Source organism: Acanthochromis polyacanthus, chromosome 16, assembly GCF_021347895.1.
Source record: "Acanthochromis polyacanthus isolate Apoly-LR-REF ecotype Palm Island chromosome 16, KAUST_Apoly_ChrSc, whole genome shotgun sequence".
NCBI classification, from domain to species: domain Eukaryota; kingdom Metazoa; phylum Chordata; class Actinopteri; family Pomacentridae; genus Acanthochromis; species Acanthochromis polyacanthus.
This window is the reverse complement of record NC_067128.1, coordinates 20431331-20448717: the sequence shown is the minus strand read 5'-3', so window position 1 is coordinate 20448717 and position 17387 is coordinate 20431331. Positions and strand designations below refer to the sequence as shown.

The window sequence follows — 17387 nt, the reverse complement described above, 5'->3', positions numbered from 1 at the left end:
CTTTTGTCTCAAGGAGTCTTTATTAATGCTCCTGGAATTGGATAAGCTGTGTATCAAATTGTCTGTTCAGCTTAATTTGAACCATTTAAATAAAAAAATTAATGTGCTGTGTAAAAACAAAAATTAAAAATCACTGAAGAGTACCACATTTTTTGATGAGAAACAACATGTTTATTACTGGTTGATACAACTCAAATGTAGAAGTGCAGGAGTCCTGTTAGGTATTGCAATTTAATGGGCCACCCATCAATCATTCACACCACAGGTACGAGGGCTTTTCAAGCAGAGGAGGGTCTACTTCCAGGTCACCTCCTCGCCAGGCTTCAGCTCCCTGCAAGGAATAAAATAAATCAGATGTTTCATAAGATTGTGCTTTGACCGGGGGGGTCTGTTCAAAGTGAAAAGTTTCTCTGAGCTTACCTAAAATCTGAGTTTAAAGCATATATGGTTTGGAAATCAACCCTACTCTGTAAATTAGTATCTCAGATGTGTCAAATATTTATCACTGGGTTTTCCAAACTAGAGTGACAGCATATCTACAGTTTACTATTCCATCTGCAATTCAGTGTGTTGCCTTTGTCAGTGAGATATTTGCTGACTTGGAAAAAAAACCCGTCATGCACACTAATGCATCTAAACATGGTAAAATCTCATCATGTGACTTAAATGCCATATAATCTTTACATCACTGGTAGAACAAATGCCCCCCAGGTACTTCTTTTGTTGAACATGATCTTTTTTTTCCTTACCTTCTGAACAAAACACTCTTATTCCTGAAAGCTGTCAGCTTCTGGTCCTGTTGTTTGTCAAGGTACCATCCAATCACAAAGCCCATAGGAACGAATATGTGTGCCCAATACTCACGGGCAACTGCTGCAAAATTCACCATGGTTCCTGCCAAAAGAATCTAAAGACAATGTAACTTACACGACCGTTCAAAAGTTTGGGGTCATTTCGAAATGTCTTGAAAGAAAAGCAGCTTTTTCAATGAAGATAACATTAATCAGAAATACAGTCTAGGTATTATTAATGTGGTTAATGACTGATTTTTAATGGAATATCTACATAGGGGTACAGAGGAACATTTCCAGCAACCATCAATCCAGTGTTCTCATGGTACATTGTCAGCTAATGGTGTTGAAAGGCTAATTGATGATTAGAAAACTACACTTTTTACTAAACAGCGGCCACTTTAAATAACATACACAGTGCTTGCTAGGTACAATGCACAGTATACAATTACATTATATCTGCCTTCGAAGAGGAGCTAAATTCTGAAGCAATAGTCGCCCTGCAAACTTTCTAAAAACAATTTCAATGCACCAGCTAGCAATGCCTGGCTAGCTAACCTGCTAGCTAGCTGATGTTAGCAGTGGGTTTTAGATTAAATGAAGAACGATTCTCGGTTTAAGTATTAAATGTGTGTCTAATACAGTAAACGGGTTACAGTGCACTAACAATAAAGAGAAGAGGCACTGCGGATTTAAAATATTACCTTCTGTTTTCACCGACCTGCGGCCTTCAGCTCCTCATTCACCAAGGGAAGGACATTGGACAATACCAACAGTCCAACTAAGACGTGGTCATTCACTGAATCAAAACACCATTATTTCTTACATAGCCCTTGCCACGTGTTATTAAATACATTATAAAATAAGAATACACAATTTTGAAGCAGAAAAATTATAAAAAATATATTATGAAGAAAACAGCATTTTGTGTTTTGACAGAAATGATTTTGTATTGACACCGCCATACGTGGTACGCTCCTATGCCCTTTCACACATGATGCAGCGCCAAACATGTCTGCCTCAACATGTCTGTATTAGTGTGTATTCAGAAACGCTAACCAATATGTCGTAATGTTAGAATTATAGCAAATCATCTTTATTTTTTTTTCTATATCTTCAAGTTGGAGAGAGTTTATGTTGTGTGCTACACGGTATGTTGCACCTTTCTTTGTCGATTTCCCTACAGCCACAAGCTAACATGTAAGCAGCATGCTAAATAGGCTTTGCCGGGTAATTTGCTGGGCAAACTAGCATCTTTAATTTAACTTTAATTATTTTACATTCTGTTCGCATAACTAACTACACAGTGAAAACGTATGCAACTTCATGCTATTAGCTATTTCGTAAAATGCTATTTTAAAAGACAGCTATCTTTTGTTTGTGTTCTTTGTCGCTCAGATTCTTTGAAATGAATGAGTTTTGTGTGCAGTTGCATTTGAAGACGCGCAGTTAAGAGCCTCACAACTTAAAGTGGGTTGCATTGGGATTGTTTTGAATAACATATAAATCTAACTGTACTTTCAGCGCGACAACTGAGCAAAAATGACGTCCATCATCAAGCTTACGGCCGTGTCAGGAGTTCAGGAGGAGTCCGCTCTCTGTTACTTGCTGCAGGTGGATGAATTTCGCTTTCTGCTGGACTGTGGGTGGGATGAGAACTTTTCTATGGACATCATCGACGCTATGAAACGGTAAGCAGGAGTGCGTCTGGACACATTTCATTGGCTTGGCCTAGATTGGGAACCTATATGCCTTGGGATGGCCCACAAAAACAACAACCATACGTCATTTTGAGGATTTTTGTTAGGCTGTTGTAGTTTAGAGGCTAATTCAGAAATCACATTTGGATGAACTTTGGTTTTGTGTTTTACAATTCATTTTACTAATTGTTACATGTGCACTGACTAATGCCTATACAGATGATCACTCTTCAAAATGAGATGCTGGGGGGAACTCCTTCACCTAGTTTATTTTTGATTTCAATAGTAAAAATGCTGTCAATGTGTGATGTAATCTATCTTACTACAGCCACTTATGGTACAATTAAATGTGTTTTCATTGTTATTTATCCACACATGCCATGTTTTATAGTTAGCCTATCAGTCAGAGGGGTAAAGGTCTATTATACATCCCTGCATGCAATAGTGTCACCGCTGCAGATTTCCTGCTGTGGATTAAAAAACAACACTTGATATGACAGAAAGATATTTAGATTAAGTAAACAGATCAAACTTTGACAGTAAGGTATTTTCCAACTGTGAGTAACTTAGACTTTATTGTCCCCATGGGGAAATTCTTTTCCACAGCACCATTCTGCTTGATTTGCTTTGACAGGACAGTATAAAAACACATTCTACAGAAGCACTGTTTAAAATGAAAGTGTAGTTCTCACTCTGGCCAGATCACCTTGGTCTTTTGTTAGGGGTTGCTGTAACACATGGGGTTATCCCAGCGTTCTCTATCTGTGTCATGAGGGGAGGAGGATGAGGTTTGTCCTGTGGTGTTATGTTTGCAGTTCGTGTAATGGCCCTGTTGTTTAATTCTGTGAGGTTTGGTGTGGAAAGACCGATTGTTTTGGAGGCAGTGGTCACTATGTGTAAGAGTTTGGTTTTGTTTGTAACAAAGAGCATGTCATAGAAGGAGGTGGAGCAGTACAGGAGGATGGACTGGTTGATGCTTTGATACAGCAACGGAAGGAGATGAGGGGCAACGTAAAGCCCTCTCAGTTTACGGATGGTGAGAGGCTTCTTCCTGAGGTCCACTAAAGATTCAGCTCTGTAACAAATGATTTATCTTCAGCTGATGAATTGCAGCTGAATGTGTGAAGCTCACCTGTCAGACGTGAAAAACAGTAAGCAACGTAATTCGCTGTTAGATCTTGATCGATGCTATCTCCATGTTAGAAGTGATAGTGAAGTATTGTATGGAAAAAAAATTAAAACTTGCTTCCAAGATGCTCATAGGAATTCTGTTGCTGCCTGCAGGTGCAGGTATTTATACTCAGAGGAAAGAGTACTACAAACAAGTGGAAGCAACGTACTAAATTTAATCACCTGTTAATGTTTGGAGGTCTGTTTGTGCGCCTCCACCAAATAACGGCACGTTAAGTTCTCCAAGATGTTTGCGGACGGACTGGCTGCAGCTACACATAACCATTAGCGCTATGTTGGCTGTGTTCACTTGCACACCAGTCTCACTTAAACAGGTCATTCTGTAATGTATAATGATCTGGCTGCATGACACTATCAGTCTACAGTTGGGGTAAATAAAACACACTGGCTTGTTTTTATTTCTGTAAACCAATCACAGTTACAGTGAGATTTCAGGAGTGTCCAGTCCACCTTTGGAGGCGCATCGGATGTCTCCATCTTCATCATCCGATTACATCAGTCTTTCCTCTCATCTTTCATTTTGAAATGTATGTGATTGTTTATTTTCCCCTCCAGATATGTTCACCAGGTTGATGCTGTGCTTCTCTCCCACCCTGATCCCATACACCTGGGAGCCCTGCCCTATGCTGTGGGCAAACTGGGTCTTAACTGCACTATCTACGCCACGATTCCTGTCTACAAAATGGGTCAGATGTTCATGTATGATCTGTATCAGGTAAGCAGGAATGTAAAAAATGTATGTAAAGATGCTTACTAACATAGCTTTGTTTCTTGTTTAAATGTTCTTTCCTTCTGTCACCTTAGTCTCGAAACAATAGTGAAGATTTCACACTCTTCACCCTTGATGATGTGGACTGTGCTTTTGATAAAATCCAGCAGCTGAAATACTCTCAGATTGTCAATCTGAAAGGTGAGTGACAGCAGACCGTCATGAGTCAGGATTCATCCCAATTTATGTATGACATTTAACAATGTCTTTTTCAAAATCTTTTTCAAATGACAGGTAAAGGGCATGGTCTCTCCATCACTCCTCTTCCAGCCGGACACATGATTGGAGGCACAATCTGGAAAATTGTGAAGGACGGGGAGGAGGAGATTGTCTACGCCGTGGACTTCAATCATAAGAGAGAAATGTGAGAGAGACAATTCATACATATGAAATAGAATAGTATTTGTTGTTTGGTGGTTCTCAGTCTGTGTACCTTTTACTCTGTCTATTCTAGTCACCTCAACGGCTGCACGTTGGAGAGTATTAGTCGTCCGTCCTTACTTATTACAGACTCCTTCAATGCTGCATATGTACAACCACGTCGCAAACAAAGAGATGAGCAGCTGTTAAGTGAGTATTATTCACAGGACTCTATAGTGCTAATATCTTATTAGCTAATATCTTATTAGCACCATCAAATTAAAAATCTAAAATACTGTACAAGGTAGTGTAAAATACATAGCATGTGGCCGTGATATTCCTTGTGTCTGGTCTTGCATATTCCCTCTGCCCTCCTCTGTTATTTCACTCTAACTGCCATATTCAAATTTACTTACAAAGAATGAATAACGCAGTGTATTATCATTATTACTATTATTTTTTAAATGGGACGGTTTGTATTCATGAACATTTACATGTAAATACGAGAGATTTCCATCTCAAGTCCCATTTGCAGGTTACAAATTTAAAAAAAATGTCAGATAACATAATACCAGAACTGAACAAAGACATACAAACAACAACACAGTGCACACAAAGAGACAAAAGCTGTAGGACTAAAGCAAGCTACTAACCAATAATTAGTTAACATTGGCACATGATTATATTGCACATGTTCCTCTATGACTATTGCACATTGTCATACTACACTTACCCCTCTAGCTCTATTACACATGCCACTCTGTCACAGTTACACAAGATTCCACTACATATATCTCTGACCTGATTACATGTGATTGTATTGCACATATCCCTCAGTTCATTACACATAATTACACTATACGTGTCTCTTTAACAATACTGCAGCACATATCCCATTATCACTATTGGTCATGACCCTCTAATACTATTACACATGATCGTATTGCACAAAGGCCAAACAACTTACACAGAGTTCTCAAGAACAAGCCCCATAGACTGCCCAAAAAACTTTTCCTAAAAGGTACTATGCAGTTACCTGCTTTGGTTGATCTGCAGGATTTTTTTTTTTTTGACGAATTCTTTTTATTTCTCTATTTACCTCCGAAAGCCAATGTGATGGAGACCCTGCGTGGTGACGGTAATGTCCTCATTGCTGTGGATACAGCTGGACGTGTGCTGGAACTGGCTCAGCTGTTGGACCAGATTTGGAGGACAAAGGATGCGGGGCTGGGCGCTTACCCTCTAGCTCTGCTCAACAATGTCAGCTACAATGTGGTGGAGTTCTCCAAGTCCCAGGTATCAGTCAGCGATTAGAACTACTGATGGAATGTACTGTTCGGATTTTCAAATCAAAATGTTTCAAATAACCTCATTTCATCTTAGTATTGACACAGATACAAAGTGGCAAATAATACGTAGTTTTTGCTTTTTCGTTGCCATAACTAGTTCGCCGAGGAATGGTGGAGTTATGTGACGATCAGCGTACGTTTGTTCGTCTGTCTGTCTGTTAGGAACGTTACTCAAAAACGGACTAATGGATCTGGATGAAATTGTCAGGGAAGGTCAGAAATGACACAAGGACCAAGTGATCAGATTTTAGCAGTGATGCGACTTATAGTGTGGATCGACAGATTTGTTAAAGATTTCTGTATCCTTGCGATCCCACTACAAATCCAACGCTGCAGACTTAGTCGTCAGAAATGACACAAGGAACAATTGATTAAATTGTGGGGGTCTTTCCAAGTCCCACCAATTCCCCCCACCTGCTATATGTTTAGGTCACATGATTCAGTATCCATAAATAACGTACACATATGTAACACGCGCCTGTGCTCAGCACAAGGTCATTTTGTTTGTCGGTACATCTGTATTAATTTGCCGTATTCCATGGTGCTGTGATTTCTGCCACAATTTTTTTCAAGATTTCAACCATCTGAAACGATACGACTGAACAGCCTTGGCGGAGTACTGCGCTCTGTGAGTGCTTTTCTCATATCATCTTGTATAATCTGCTAATTCTCTGTAGGTGGAGTGGATGAGTGACAAGCTCATGAGGTGTTTTGAGGACAAGAGAAACAACCCCTTTCAGTTCCGACACTTGACCCTGTGTCACAGTCTGGCTGACCTGGCCCGGGTGCCCAGCCCAAAGGTGGTACTTTGCAGCCAGCCAGACCTCGAGTCTGGTTTTTCCAGAGAGCTTTTTATCCAGTGGTGCCAAAACGCTAAAAACTCCATCATCCTGACCTACCGCACTACACCTGGAACCTTGGCCCGCTACCTCATTGACAACCCTGGAGAAAAGATGCTGGATCTGGAGGTGAGACCAGCAGTCACAATGCTGATTCACTATGACTGAGGTTCTGATTTATCTTCAGTACAGCATTTTCCTACATGGAGCTCCTTTTGGTCATATTCAGACCATCTGAGGAAGGAACTCAATGTGTCACTCTGTCATCTGCATCATATCAATGTTTTATCTTTGTCATTGTGACAGGTGAGGAAAAGAGTGAAGCTTGAAGGCAAGGAGCTGGAAGATTACCTTGAAAAGGAGAAACTAAAGAAAGAAGCAGCTAAAAAACTTGAACAGGCAAAAGAGTAAGTTCCTGTAGCTGTTCCTTTAGACACAGCATGAGTTGGGGCTTAAATTCTTTTCTTGCTGATGCCTGCTGGTGGTACAATACATTTGATCAGTCAGTTCACAGCTGAAACAGCAAATTGGATAAACATCTAACAGAAATGCAAATTGTGGTCTCGATTGCAAATCCGAAACGGGCTGTTTAAATGAAAATCTAAAAATAGGAGATGAGTCATGACATGCCGAAGACAACATGTACACTCTGCTGCTGATCTAAAAATGCGTTGGCTTCTATTGGGTAAATGAAAACGGTATGAACGGAATTAATGTTTTTCCTCGTTGGGTTTGCAGGGTCGATGTGGACTCCAGTGATGAGAGTGATATGGACGATGACCTGGATCAGCCCGCTGCAGTGAAGACCAAACATCACGACTTAATGATGAAGGCCGAAGGAAGCCGCAAAGGCAGTTTCTTCAAACAGGCTAAAAAGTCTTATCCCATGTTCCCCACACATGAGGAGAGAATCAAATGGGACGAGTATGGAGAAATCATCAGGTATCGCAGTTTTGATGCATGTGAACATCAGATTACAAGATGTGCGATTCTGAGCCATTATCAATAAATGAACATTGCACTTTCCAAGGTTAGAGGAGTTTCTGGTTCCTGAACTCCAAGCCACTGAGGAGGAGAAGAGCAAATTGGAATCTGGGTTGACTAATGGAGATGAACCAATGGACCAGGATCTGTCTGTTGTCCCCACCAAATGCATTTCAAGTTTAGAGAATCTTGAAATCAGGTCAGTGACCATCATGATAATGGAGCGAGAACTCAGCAGGTTTAACTTTCCATATCACTGTATGATTACGAAATACTGTCTTAACTCCTGTTTAACGATTTTCAACCAATCTGCAACATTCAAAATTTTGACCTTGTTTTTGTGTGTTAACAGAGCAAGGGTAACGTATATAGACTACGAAGGTCGCTCTGATGGCGACTCCATAAAGAAGATCATTAACCAGATGAAACCCAGACAGCTGGTGATTGTTCATGGGCCGCCGGAAGCCAGTTTGGACCTGGCCGAGTCCTGCAAGGCTTTCAGCAAAGACATCAAAGTGTACACACCCAAACTGCAGGAAACCATTGATGCCACCAGTGAAACGCACATCTATCAGGTAGGCTGTACTAAATACCTGTTTAGTGTTCAAAATTGTAAATGTTTCAGTCATTTATTTTAAATCCTGCAGTTAGGATTAAAATCTGATGAATGTCTTTGTCAGATTTTTACATTTTAAGGCCCCTCTGCAGTCGAGCCAACATATGGTATCTGTAAATGTAAACTTTGAAAACTGGCTGGTGTCTTCATCCTATCTCATTTTCTCTTGGTGAAGGTGCGGCTGAAAGATTCCTTGGTGAGCTCTCTGCAGTTCTGCAAGGCCAAAGACACAGAGCTAGCATGGATCGATGGCGTGCTGGACATGCGTGTGGTAAAGGTGGATACCGGTGTGATGCTGGAGGAAGGTGTGAAAGACGACGCAGAAGACGGTGAGCTAGCCATGGACATCACACCCGATCTTGGCGTAGACCACAGTGCCACAGCGGTGGCAGCACAGCGTGCCATGAAGAACCTGTTTGGAGAGGATGAGAAGGAGCTGTCTGAAGACAGCGATGTGATTCCCACTCTGGAGCCACTGCCTCCACATGAAGTGAGACGGGAAACAGAATTTTCAGTATCTGGAAAGTTGTTGCCATGATGCAGTATCATATTTGAATATTAGTTTTGGGTTTGAGGAAATATTTAAAAATCTATACACTACAGTTCAAAAGTTTGGGGTCACCCAGACAATTTCATGTTTTATATGAAAACTTACACTTTTAATCATGTGCTAACATAATTGCACAGTGGTGTTCTAATCATCAGTTAGCCTTTCAACACCATTAGCTAACACAATGTAGCATTAGAACACAGGACTGATGGTTGCTGGAAATGTTCCTCTGTACCCCTATGTAGATATTCCGTTAAAAATCAGCTGTTTCCAGCTAGAATAATCATTTGCCACATTACCAATGTCTAGGCTGTATTTCTGATTCATTCATTTTTATCTTCATTGAAAAAAGCTGCTTTTCTTTCAAAAATAAGGACATTTCTAAGTGACCCCAAGCTTTTCAACAGTAATTTAGGTTGTAAGCTCAATATTTTCTCCACTTTGTTTGGAATAATTAATTGTGTTGAAAGTGTTTCAGGTGTCTTTTATCAGCATGCTAATAAAACGGTGTGAGGTGCACATGGGTTTAGGTCCCAGCAGCTGCAGCCAGTAGACCAAAACTATTACTGTCACATTGCAGGGTGGTTTGACCAATGAGAGAGAGAGAGAGATAAGTGTTCAGTCCTAAACAGATAGCCAGAAGAATCTTGACAATCTGAGAAGGAGCTGTAATATGATTCTGATAGTATGTGTCCAGAAGCATGTATTAGCAGTTGAGACAGTCCTTTGAGAAGCAGTCTGACCAGCACCATATTCATTCTCGCTCTAGATTCCTGGACATCAGTCGGTGTTCATCAACGAGCCTCGTCTGTCTGACTTCAAGCAGGTGCTGCTGAGAGAGGGCATCCAGGCTGAGTTTGTGGGAGGAGTGCTGGTATGCAACAACATGGTTGCCGTCCGCAGGGTGAGTGTCCTTGCGCCTGGCTAACTGAGAGTAAAGTCTATTAGTTCCTTGCAATGCTACTCAGCAGCAGCCCTCAACAGAGAAAGTGACCAGTCCTAAAGACATACAACAACATCAGCTTGATTTTTTTTTTTCAAAACCTAGCAATATGTGTTATTCTGAACACCTAATTATTGTTTGAACACTTGAAAACTAAATCTACTCATTTGCCTCCACACAATGAAATAAAATACCAATACTGAATATGAAGGGGAACATTAAACATAAAAAGAAACAAATGCAGCCTGCCTGAGTAGGATATAAAAACTCCAGTAAGAAATGAAAACATCTCAGGGGCAATGCTTAACGACTAAAGGAAAAGGAAGAATAGGAGTGAGTCAGGATAGTAGCAACAAACTGCATAATTGACAAGAACTTAAAATAGATTCAACCCAGAAAATGAAATCAAAGAGAGCTGGCACCGTTAAAGGAGCATGTGTTATTTAAATGAGACATCTAGATGTGGATTCATTAGACACTTTCATCCCAAATGTGTTGAAAGGAAGGAATGAGGAACACGTGTATGTTAGAGGTCAGCAGTGTGCTGTACTTAGAGCTTATGTATCTGTGTTTAAAGCTGCCACTTTGTTGTGTGAGGACCTAAATGACCTGTGCATCTTTTTTGTGCTCTGTCCAGACGGAGGCCGGACGCATTGGCCTGGAAGGCTGCCTATGTGACGACTACTATAAGATCCGGGAGCTGCTGTATCAGCAGTACGCTGTAGTATAGCAGCAGCAGCAGCAGGACACGCCGCAGCAGAGCATACCCCATACCAGAGACAATCCTTTACAAGGACTTTACCCAGAGGACATGAGTGCTCCTCTGCCACATGAGCCGCTCCAGCTGTTTCACTGCAAATCTTGTTGTATATTTTCTTTTTTATACATTTTTTTCCCCAGAAAACATTCTTTTTTTTATTGGTAATTTACCTCCACTTCTCTTCCCACTGTACAGTCACACAATTAGGGATGCTCTTTGCCTTTTATTCTGGCAATAAAACTTTTTGGAATTATGCATTGCCATGAATGTTTTACACATATGTACAGTAAAGGCTGAGTAATTAAACTAAAATGTGACTGTACCATCATATATACTGACCCAGTTTGTTTTTGTTTTTTTGCGTTTGATGTTCCAGAAAAAATAATTCACCTTGCTGCAAACTCTTCTTGAAGAGGTCTAGTTTTTGGGGGCCAAACGTGAGCAAAAGTGGCATTATTCTATGAACGCTAGCAGTCCTGAATCATTATTGTTGACTATGATCGGATAAAGCAAGACAGCTGCTTGTTGTTCAGTGTAGCAGGCTTAGCGACCTACGTGGTAAACTAAACCTAAGGTTCTATGGTGGAGAAAGGTGAGAAAGTCAACCCATGATGTGTTGAGCTTTGGAAAAGAAAATGCAAAGACATTCCTTACCTTTGAATATCTCATCGAAGGGATGCTCAAGTTCAGCATGAGTTTAATGGCAATGCTGTTTTTTTTTCGGGGGTTTATACACACTCGTCAGGATTCTTGAGATTTTGGCTTATTTGCATCAATAATGTGTCTCACAATTGGTGCATATTTAATGAGATATTAATAAATAACTGCAAAAAATGGCTAATATCTGTAAAATTATATTTTTATCTGATTAAAATACAGTAAAGCTCTAACATTAGAGCCATACATTGTAAAAGCACTAATTAGTACTATGTAAAATTAACTTTTTTGTGTGATTTTGCTTGATATTATCCCTAATTGACCAAATCAGGGAATAAAATTCTACTTGAAAAATTATCATAGGAATCACTAGGTAACTTCAGCATGTCTTTGGACTGGGAAGAAGCTGCAGCACCCGATGAAAACCCACGCAGACACAGACAGACTCCAGGCTGAGATTTGAACACAAGACCTTCTACCAGTGAGAGTGCTCCCCTAGCTTCCAGAGCTAGGGGAGCATGTACAAAATAAATAAGATTGGTCCTAACACAGGACCCTGTGGATCTCCATAACTAACTCGGGTGTGGGTGGAAGAATCATCATTAACATGAATAAACATGAATTTGTCTGATAAATATGAATTGAACCAGTTTAGTGCAGTTCCTTTAAGTCCAATAACATGTTCCAGTGGGTATTCTGGGCATGATAGAATAAATGATTTGTGCAGTATTTTGAGCTAAAGCATAAATCACACTTTCTGGGCACATGTGAGACCTATAATAAAGCAGTTAAGCCTACATTGACATAGATAACACCTCATTTGCATATTCAATTGTAACATTTCAGAAAATTTGTATAAAAACGTGTCTTAATGTAAATAATCAACTATTGAAGTTCTGTAGTAGTATCTTTGAGTAAAAAAAAAAATCTGCCCAGTCCACCTGTAGGTCCTCCAGTCTGACATAGGGCTGATGTGGAGTGTTCCTTGACCGTTTCTGTAGCGATCCTGTTCAGAGTGTCCACAGGTTGTACCAATAACTGAAACGCCTGGCTGCAAATCTGCATTTAAAGGGCACAGACCATAAAGTAACAGATTCTGATTTCCAACAAACCTATCTTTTTTGTTGTTTTCTTGTTTTTGTCTTGATATTTTCAGCTCCCACATCTATTCTTTTTGTACGTTTTGTGTAGCGTAGTGTTATCCCACAATGGCGGTTTAAATTCGTTTTCAGGCAGCTGCAGTTATATGCTAATCAGGAATTAGCATGTAAAGTGATTAACGTTCTAACTTTTCTTCAGGGGACACATGCCTCTAGATTCTCCGAGGTTTCTCTATCCACACATTGCCAACTAGCAATGTGTGTTTTTATTCATTACATGTTTACAGCACTGTACAATATATTGAGCCTATGGAACACCACAGCAAACTATCAGACATCAAAATTTTCTTCACTTCGAGCTAATAATACATTATTGTGACCCAGTCTGCCGGCTAAAGGTCAGTGGTGATCAGGCAGCTTTGTCACACATGTAGTCAAAAATCAATTCTGGATCAAAACTTGGAGTCTTCAAAAGTTTTCAAGAAAGAGTCTTGAAGCAGTCTTCAGAGTCTGATGCGAATAATGTTTATTCAATACAGAGGCTGTCAGAGCAAACATGAGCAAAATCCCGAGATTTTAACTGACCACACAAAGCGTTACATCGTCTTTTATACCTGTGCAAACTTCTCTAAACACTCCTCTTTCGTTCTGGAAGGCCCCAAGTTAACCCATCCTCTAAAGACACAGTCAGGATGTATATGATGTAATTGTATCAAAAGTTAGACCGCCACCATTTTTTTAACACTTCTGCTAGGTTGGCATTATTTCTGTTTAGCTCACCTAGTTTTCAACTCAGGAGTGCAGATGAAAAGAGGGCATGCACTTCCAGTCTCATGCCTTATGGGCTCCTGGGCTTCTGTAGAGTATCGCTTTCCACAGGAATATTTAATGTATTCATAACTTCATTTGACATCTTAGGTCTTCCAATCTTATCATTGTTTGCTCTTAAATTTGATTCACACATCCTATTCATCTGATTTTGACCTTTGTTCAGTCTTAAAATGCCACAACAGCATTTCAAGCTTGACACAACTCTACAAGAGCACAACCTGCTACTTAGAGATTCAAATCAGTTAGTCAGGATAAACCCACTCTGATGTTTCATACGATTTACAGGGTGTGCCTGAAGACACGCTCACAAACAAACTGAAATCAAAACGAAACAAGACCCAAAAATGTAAAAGACAAGACAAAACTGAATTAAAATGTTTCTTTTTCTCTTTACAGATTTCCATTAAATACTATCATAAGAAAAACTGATATACATCCCTTGTCAAAAGTTTTGAGACACTTTCTCATTCAAATAAATTAGAACCCGTCTCAAAACTTTTGACAAGGGGTGTAACTGGCAAACAGTAACAGAATAAGAAGACAAAATATAAAGGCTTTTGATAGGCTAGTAAAAAAAAATAACTGTTCATGACTAATTAACTAATCTTAGTATGAAACCTTTGTTCAATATCCTGAGTTTCAAATGTTTTGTTAAGCGTGAAAAAATGTTTTACAGACAGAAGAATGAATATTCTAAATGATTGTCTATCCATCCACTATCTACACACTGCTTAATCCTCATAAGGATCATGTGGGGTGGGGGTGGGGGGCTGTAGTCTTTCCCAGTTGATAGAGTGAAAGCAGGGGACACTCTGGATAGGTCACCAGGGCTACATATACAGACAAACAATCACGCTCCCATTCACAGACAATTTAGTGTTGCCAATTAACCAGTGCATGTTTTTGGACTGTGGGAGGAAGCTGGAGTACCCAGAGAGAACCCATGTATACACAGGGAGAATGTGTAAACTCAATGCAGAAAGGTCCCGCGAAGGTGGGGACTCAAACTGGGGATCTTCTAGCTGCAAGGCGACAGTGCTAACCACCAACCCACTGTGCAGCCCAAGGGTTGACTAAAGGATTGAAAGTCCTTGTAACAAAATTCTGTACTACAATCGTAATTTTCCTAAAATAATGGCTTAAATAATTTTTGCCTAAATCATCTCCTCATGATGCTGGCCACCTCTGGTAAAACCACCTACATCCTCAGTTGAACAGATCATGCGATTCTACCCCTGTAGTATAACGGCCTAGGTCAAGGTTCAATGTGGTGTGGTTCAGTTTTTTGTGTTTTCTGAAAAAATTACTTAGGCCAATATTTTAAGAGGGTGTGGAAATTCTATCCTGTCCATATTAAATGCCATATTCTGCATGTGCTGCACGTGTTTTTACCATGCAAGTTTTAAGGCCTACTAGGTCAGCTAGTTACTGCAGGAACACCAGATGGAGACATTTTTCAGCTGTAGATTACCAGCCTCTGAATACCCATATTAAATCTACCCATACAGCAGTGAGATGACATTGTCCCTGAACTGATAACTGGGTCTGAATATAATTCAGCCTACTGTAGTGAGCCAGGATTACCAATCTCTCTATATTTTAAGCAACTGTCTGTTGCAGCAAGAGAAAAAATAAACAAAGAATGTTTACCTCCAAGGCAGTTCATGACAAGGAAAAAATAAATAAAATAATGAAACGCTTGAGCAGTTTGCTTTCTTATATTTTCGGCACACATGGATATGCAGCCTTACCTCTGCTGTTCACCAGTGATGTGTTACTGCTGTGTTAGAAAGTTGCGTGATAAGAGGGAGTGTTGAGGATGGAAGGGGAGGCAGGGTGTCATTGCCAGAGTGATGTATCCGCTGCAGCCGTGGTGGCACACTGACTCGGTTGATTACATTTGCAGCGTTGTGTGAATCCCCAAGGTAGATCTTTAAAACAGACAGCTGTGGAATGCCACGTTCATGGATATACCAAAACAAATCGCCTCCTCGCAATTTTTTTTCATCACTCCCAACTCCCCAAATCACACGTGCCCACAGCGTGACATCACAGTGGTGGACACTCATCCTACTAGGATAGCCTGGTAAGCAATCACAGGAGGTGCACATAGCCACACACATATCCTCACTCAAGTAGGACAGTGAAGGCGAGCAGTATGAGGGTGTGTGTGCATGTGGATGGATGATCATCCACATGGTTGGAGGAGTTAGACTTGAGCACGGATGACTGGCTGACATGCAGGCCTGTTTTTATACAGTTGCATAACATATAGTTTTGCACTTTAGAAACATTAAAATTTAAATGCTCCTTTTTAATCCATGGCTCACTCACGCACACACACATGCACACACACACACACACACGCACACACACATGCACACACACACTAGACATTCATGTTCAAAAACGCACCAATGATGTCTTTATTTATTTCTTTTTTTCCCCCGCTGAACCTCAATAACCTGTGACAGACAGAAGCTGAGTGAGAGACAGAGAGCAAGAGTGGAAATGAGGAGGAGGGAGAGGAGCTCTTCTGTGCCACAGAGCATGCCAGCCCTGCCCAGTCACTGCTTTTCATTTTGATAATTGACCAGCAACGCCAGAAATGTCCATCAACTAATCCTCTTAGCTTTCATAATACTGACTCTGTCACAGAAGCCCCTGTTTTAATGTAACGAGCAGCTAAGCCCAGAGCACAGGGCAAGAATTGCCCTGGGGCATAGAGGCCACTCTGCCCCCTAGAGGCCACCAAGAGATCTGTTTTCCACTCAACAAGTGCCTTGCCAATCTGTTCGACCACGTCATTAAATCATAAATCCATAAACAGACTCCAGGGTGACCTCGCCTGTTCCTCTCACACTCTACTCACTGGCACAAAGCTGCACTCAAAAAGAGAGCATCTTGCTCATGCATAGCCATTCATCTGTGTGGATTGGAGGATGAATGAATTTAATCCCTTTTGAATTCCTGGTCTCCTAACTAAGCAGACCACTTAATGCCAATGACATCAATGTAATAATGTGAAAAGGGGACGAATTTCTATGAAACCACACAATATTCAAACATAAGGCACAAAAATCCCATGATGTCTTGCTCTAAAAATGGAACTGTCACTCTGCCCAAATGGACATCATGTTGACTTCTACTCTTTTTGAGATTAAGCACAGGTTCTGAATGAATAGCAGTCCTTTGGCATTTAATCTATTTGTGGAATAAAATCTCCATGCGCCTTCGTATTTTATGTCAACCTCTATGCAAATAATGACGATATAAGATGTAATTTCCCAAGACCTTATAATATTTTGAAAACCAAAGAAATACAGAAGTATTCATTCAGGGGGAAAATAATCTGAATGGATTACAAACTATGCATATTAATTTCGTTGCTAGAGAATTTTCTACCATTGTGTGTGTGTGTGTGTTTTTTTTTTTAAATCTTGTCTTTCTCTTTTGCAGGGTCTAGAAAAGTGACTTTTTATTTGTGACAGCATCATATTGTAAAGCATACAGGCTGAGTGGGAACCTGTGGGTGGGTCCAACAGAGGAAACAATAAGCCAGGCTCACACCACAGGAATTTTAACAGATTTTAAAATTGTATTGCATCATGCACATTCAAAGAAACTTCACAGGTATTCTCTCTCTAATCATAATGACACATCACACTCTATGGAATATTAAGATTATTGTGTCAGAGGGAGCTGTCAGGGAGCGGAGCACCACCCTGTGATCTCACGGGAAAGCAGATACAAACAAAATGGATGCTGTGGTAAAACAAGCTGCTATAATTCTTAGGTGAAGTTTTCCCTTTTGCTTGTTTGTCAACATTGAATAATGGTCAATTTCATTTGAACTTTTTTGGGCGTGAATTTACAAAAGCAGACTTTCATGTTAAATGGAAAACAGATTTAAACACAGAAACTATAAAATCTGTGATCTCATAAGT

At 40.2% G+C, this 17387-nt stretch overlaps 2 protein-coding genes across 5 annotated transcripts; one reads left to right on the top strand and one right to left on the bottom strand.

The window, feature by feature from the left end:
- Positions 1-148: 148 nt before the first annotated feature.
- On the bottom strand, positions 149-1635 carry LOC127537700 (NADH dehydrogenase [ubiquinone] 1 beta subcomplex subunit 1-like). Of its 3 annotated transcripts, none has more exons than XM_051960744.1 (3): positions 1496-1635; positions 750-907; positions 149-331 (listed from the first exon to the last, which is right to left on the bottom strand). In XM_051960744.1, the coding sequence occupies exons 2-3, from the start codon at positions 887-889 to the stop codon at positions 295-297; spliced, it is 177 nt and encodes a 58-aa protein (XP_051816704.1). In that variant the 5' UTR covers positions 890-907; positions 1496-1635; the 3' UTR covers positions 149-294. The 3 variants fall into 3 exon arrangements, with proteins under 3 accessions (XP_051816704.1, XP_051816706.1, XP_051816705.1); XM_051960746.1 differs by having other exon boundaries at positions 1513-1624; XM_051960745.1 differs by having other exon boundaries at positions 750-894; positions 1496-1604.
- Positions 1636-1774: 139 nt separating this feature from the next.
- On the top strand, positions 1775-11182 carry cpsf2 (cleavage and polyadenylation specific factor 2). 2 transcript variants are annotated; one of them, XM_022217445.2, is made up of 15 exons: positions 1775-1942; positions 2316-2482; positions 4238-4397; positions 4487-4592; positions 4686-4815; positions 4906-5021; positions 5920-6107; positions 6838-7128; positions 7306-7406; positions 7738-7941; positions 8030-8182; positions 8336-8558; positions 8775-9089; positions 9919-10053; positions 10730-11182. In XM_022217445.2, the coding sequence occupies exons 2-15, from the start codon at positions 2334-2336 to the stop codon at positions 10820-10822; spliced, it is 2364 nt and encodes a 787-aa protein (XP_022073137.1). In that variant the 5' UTR covers positions 1775-1942; positions 2316-2333; the 3' UTR covers positions 10823-11182. The 2 variants fall into 2 exon arrangements, with proteins under 2 accessions (XP_022073137.1, XP_051816694.1); XM_051960734.1 differs by lacking the exon at positions 1775-1942 and adding an exon at positions 1976-1991.
- Positions 11183-17387: the final 6205 nt, after the last annotated feature.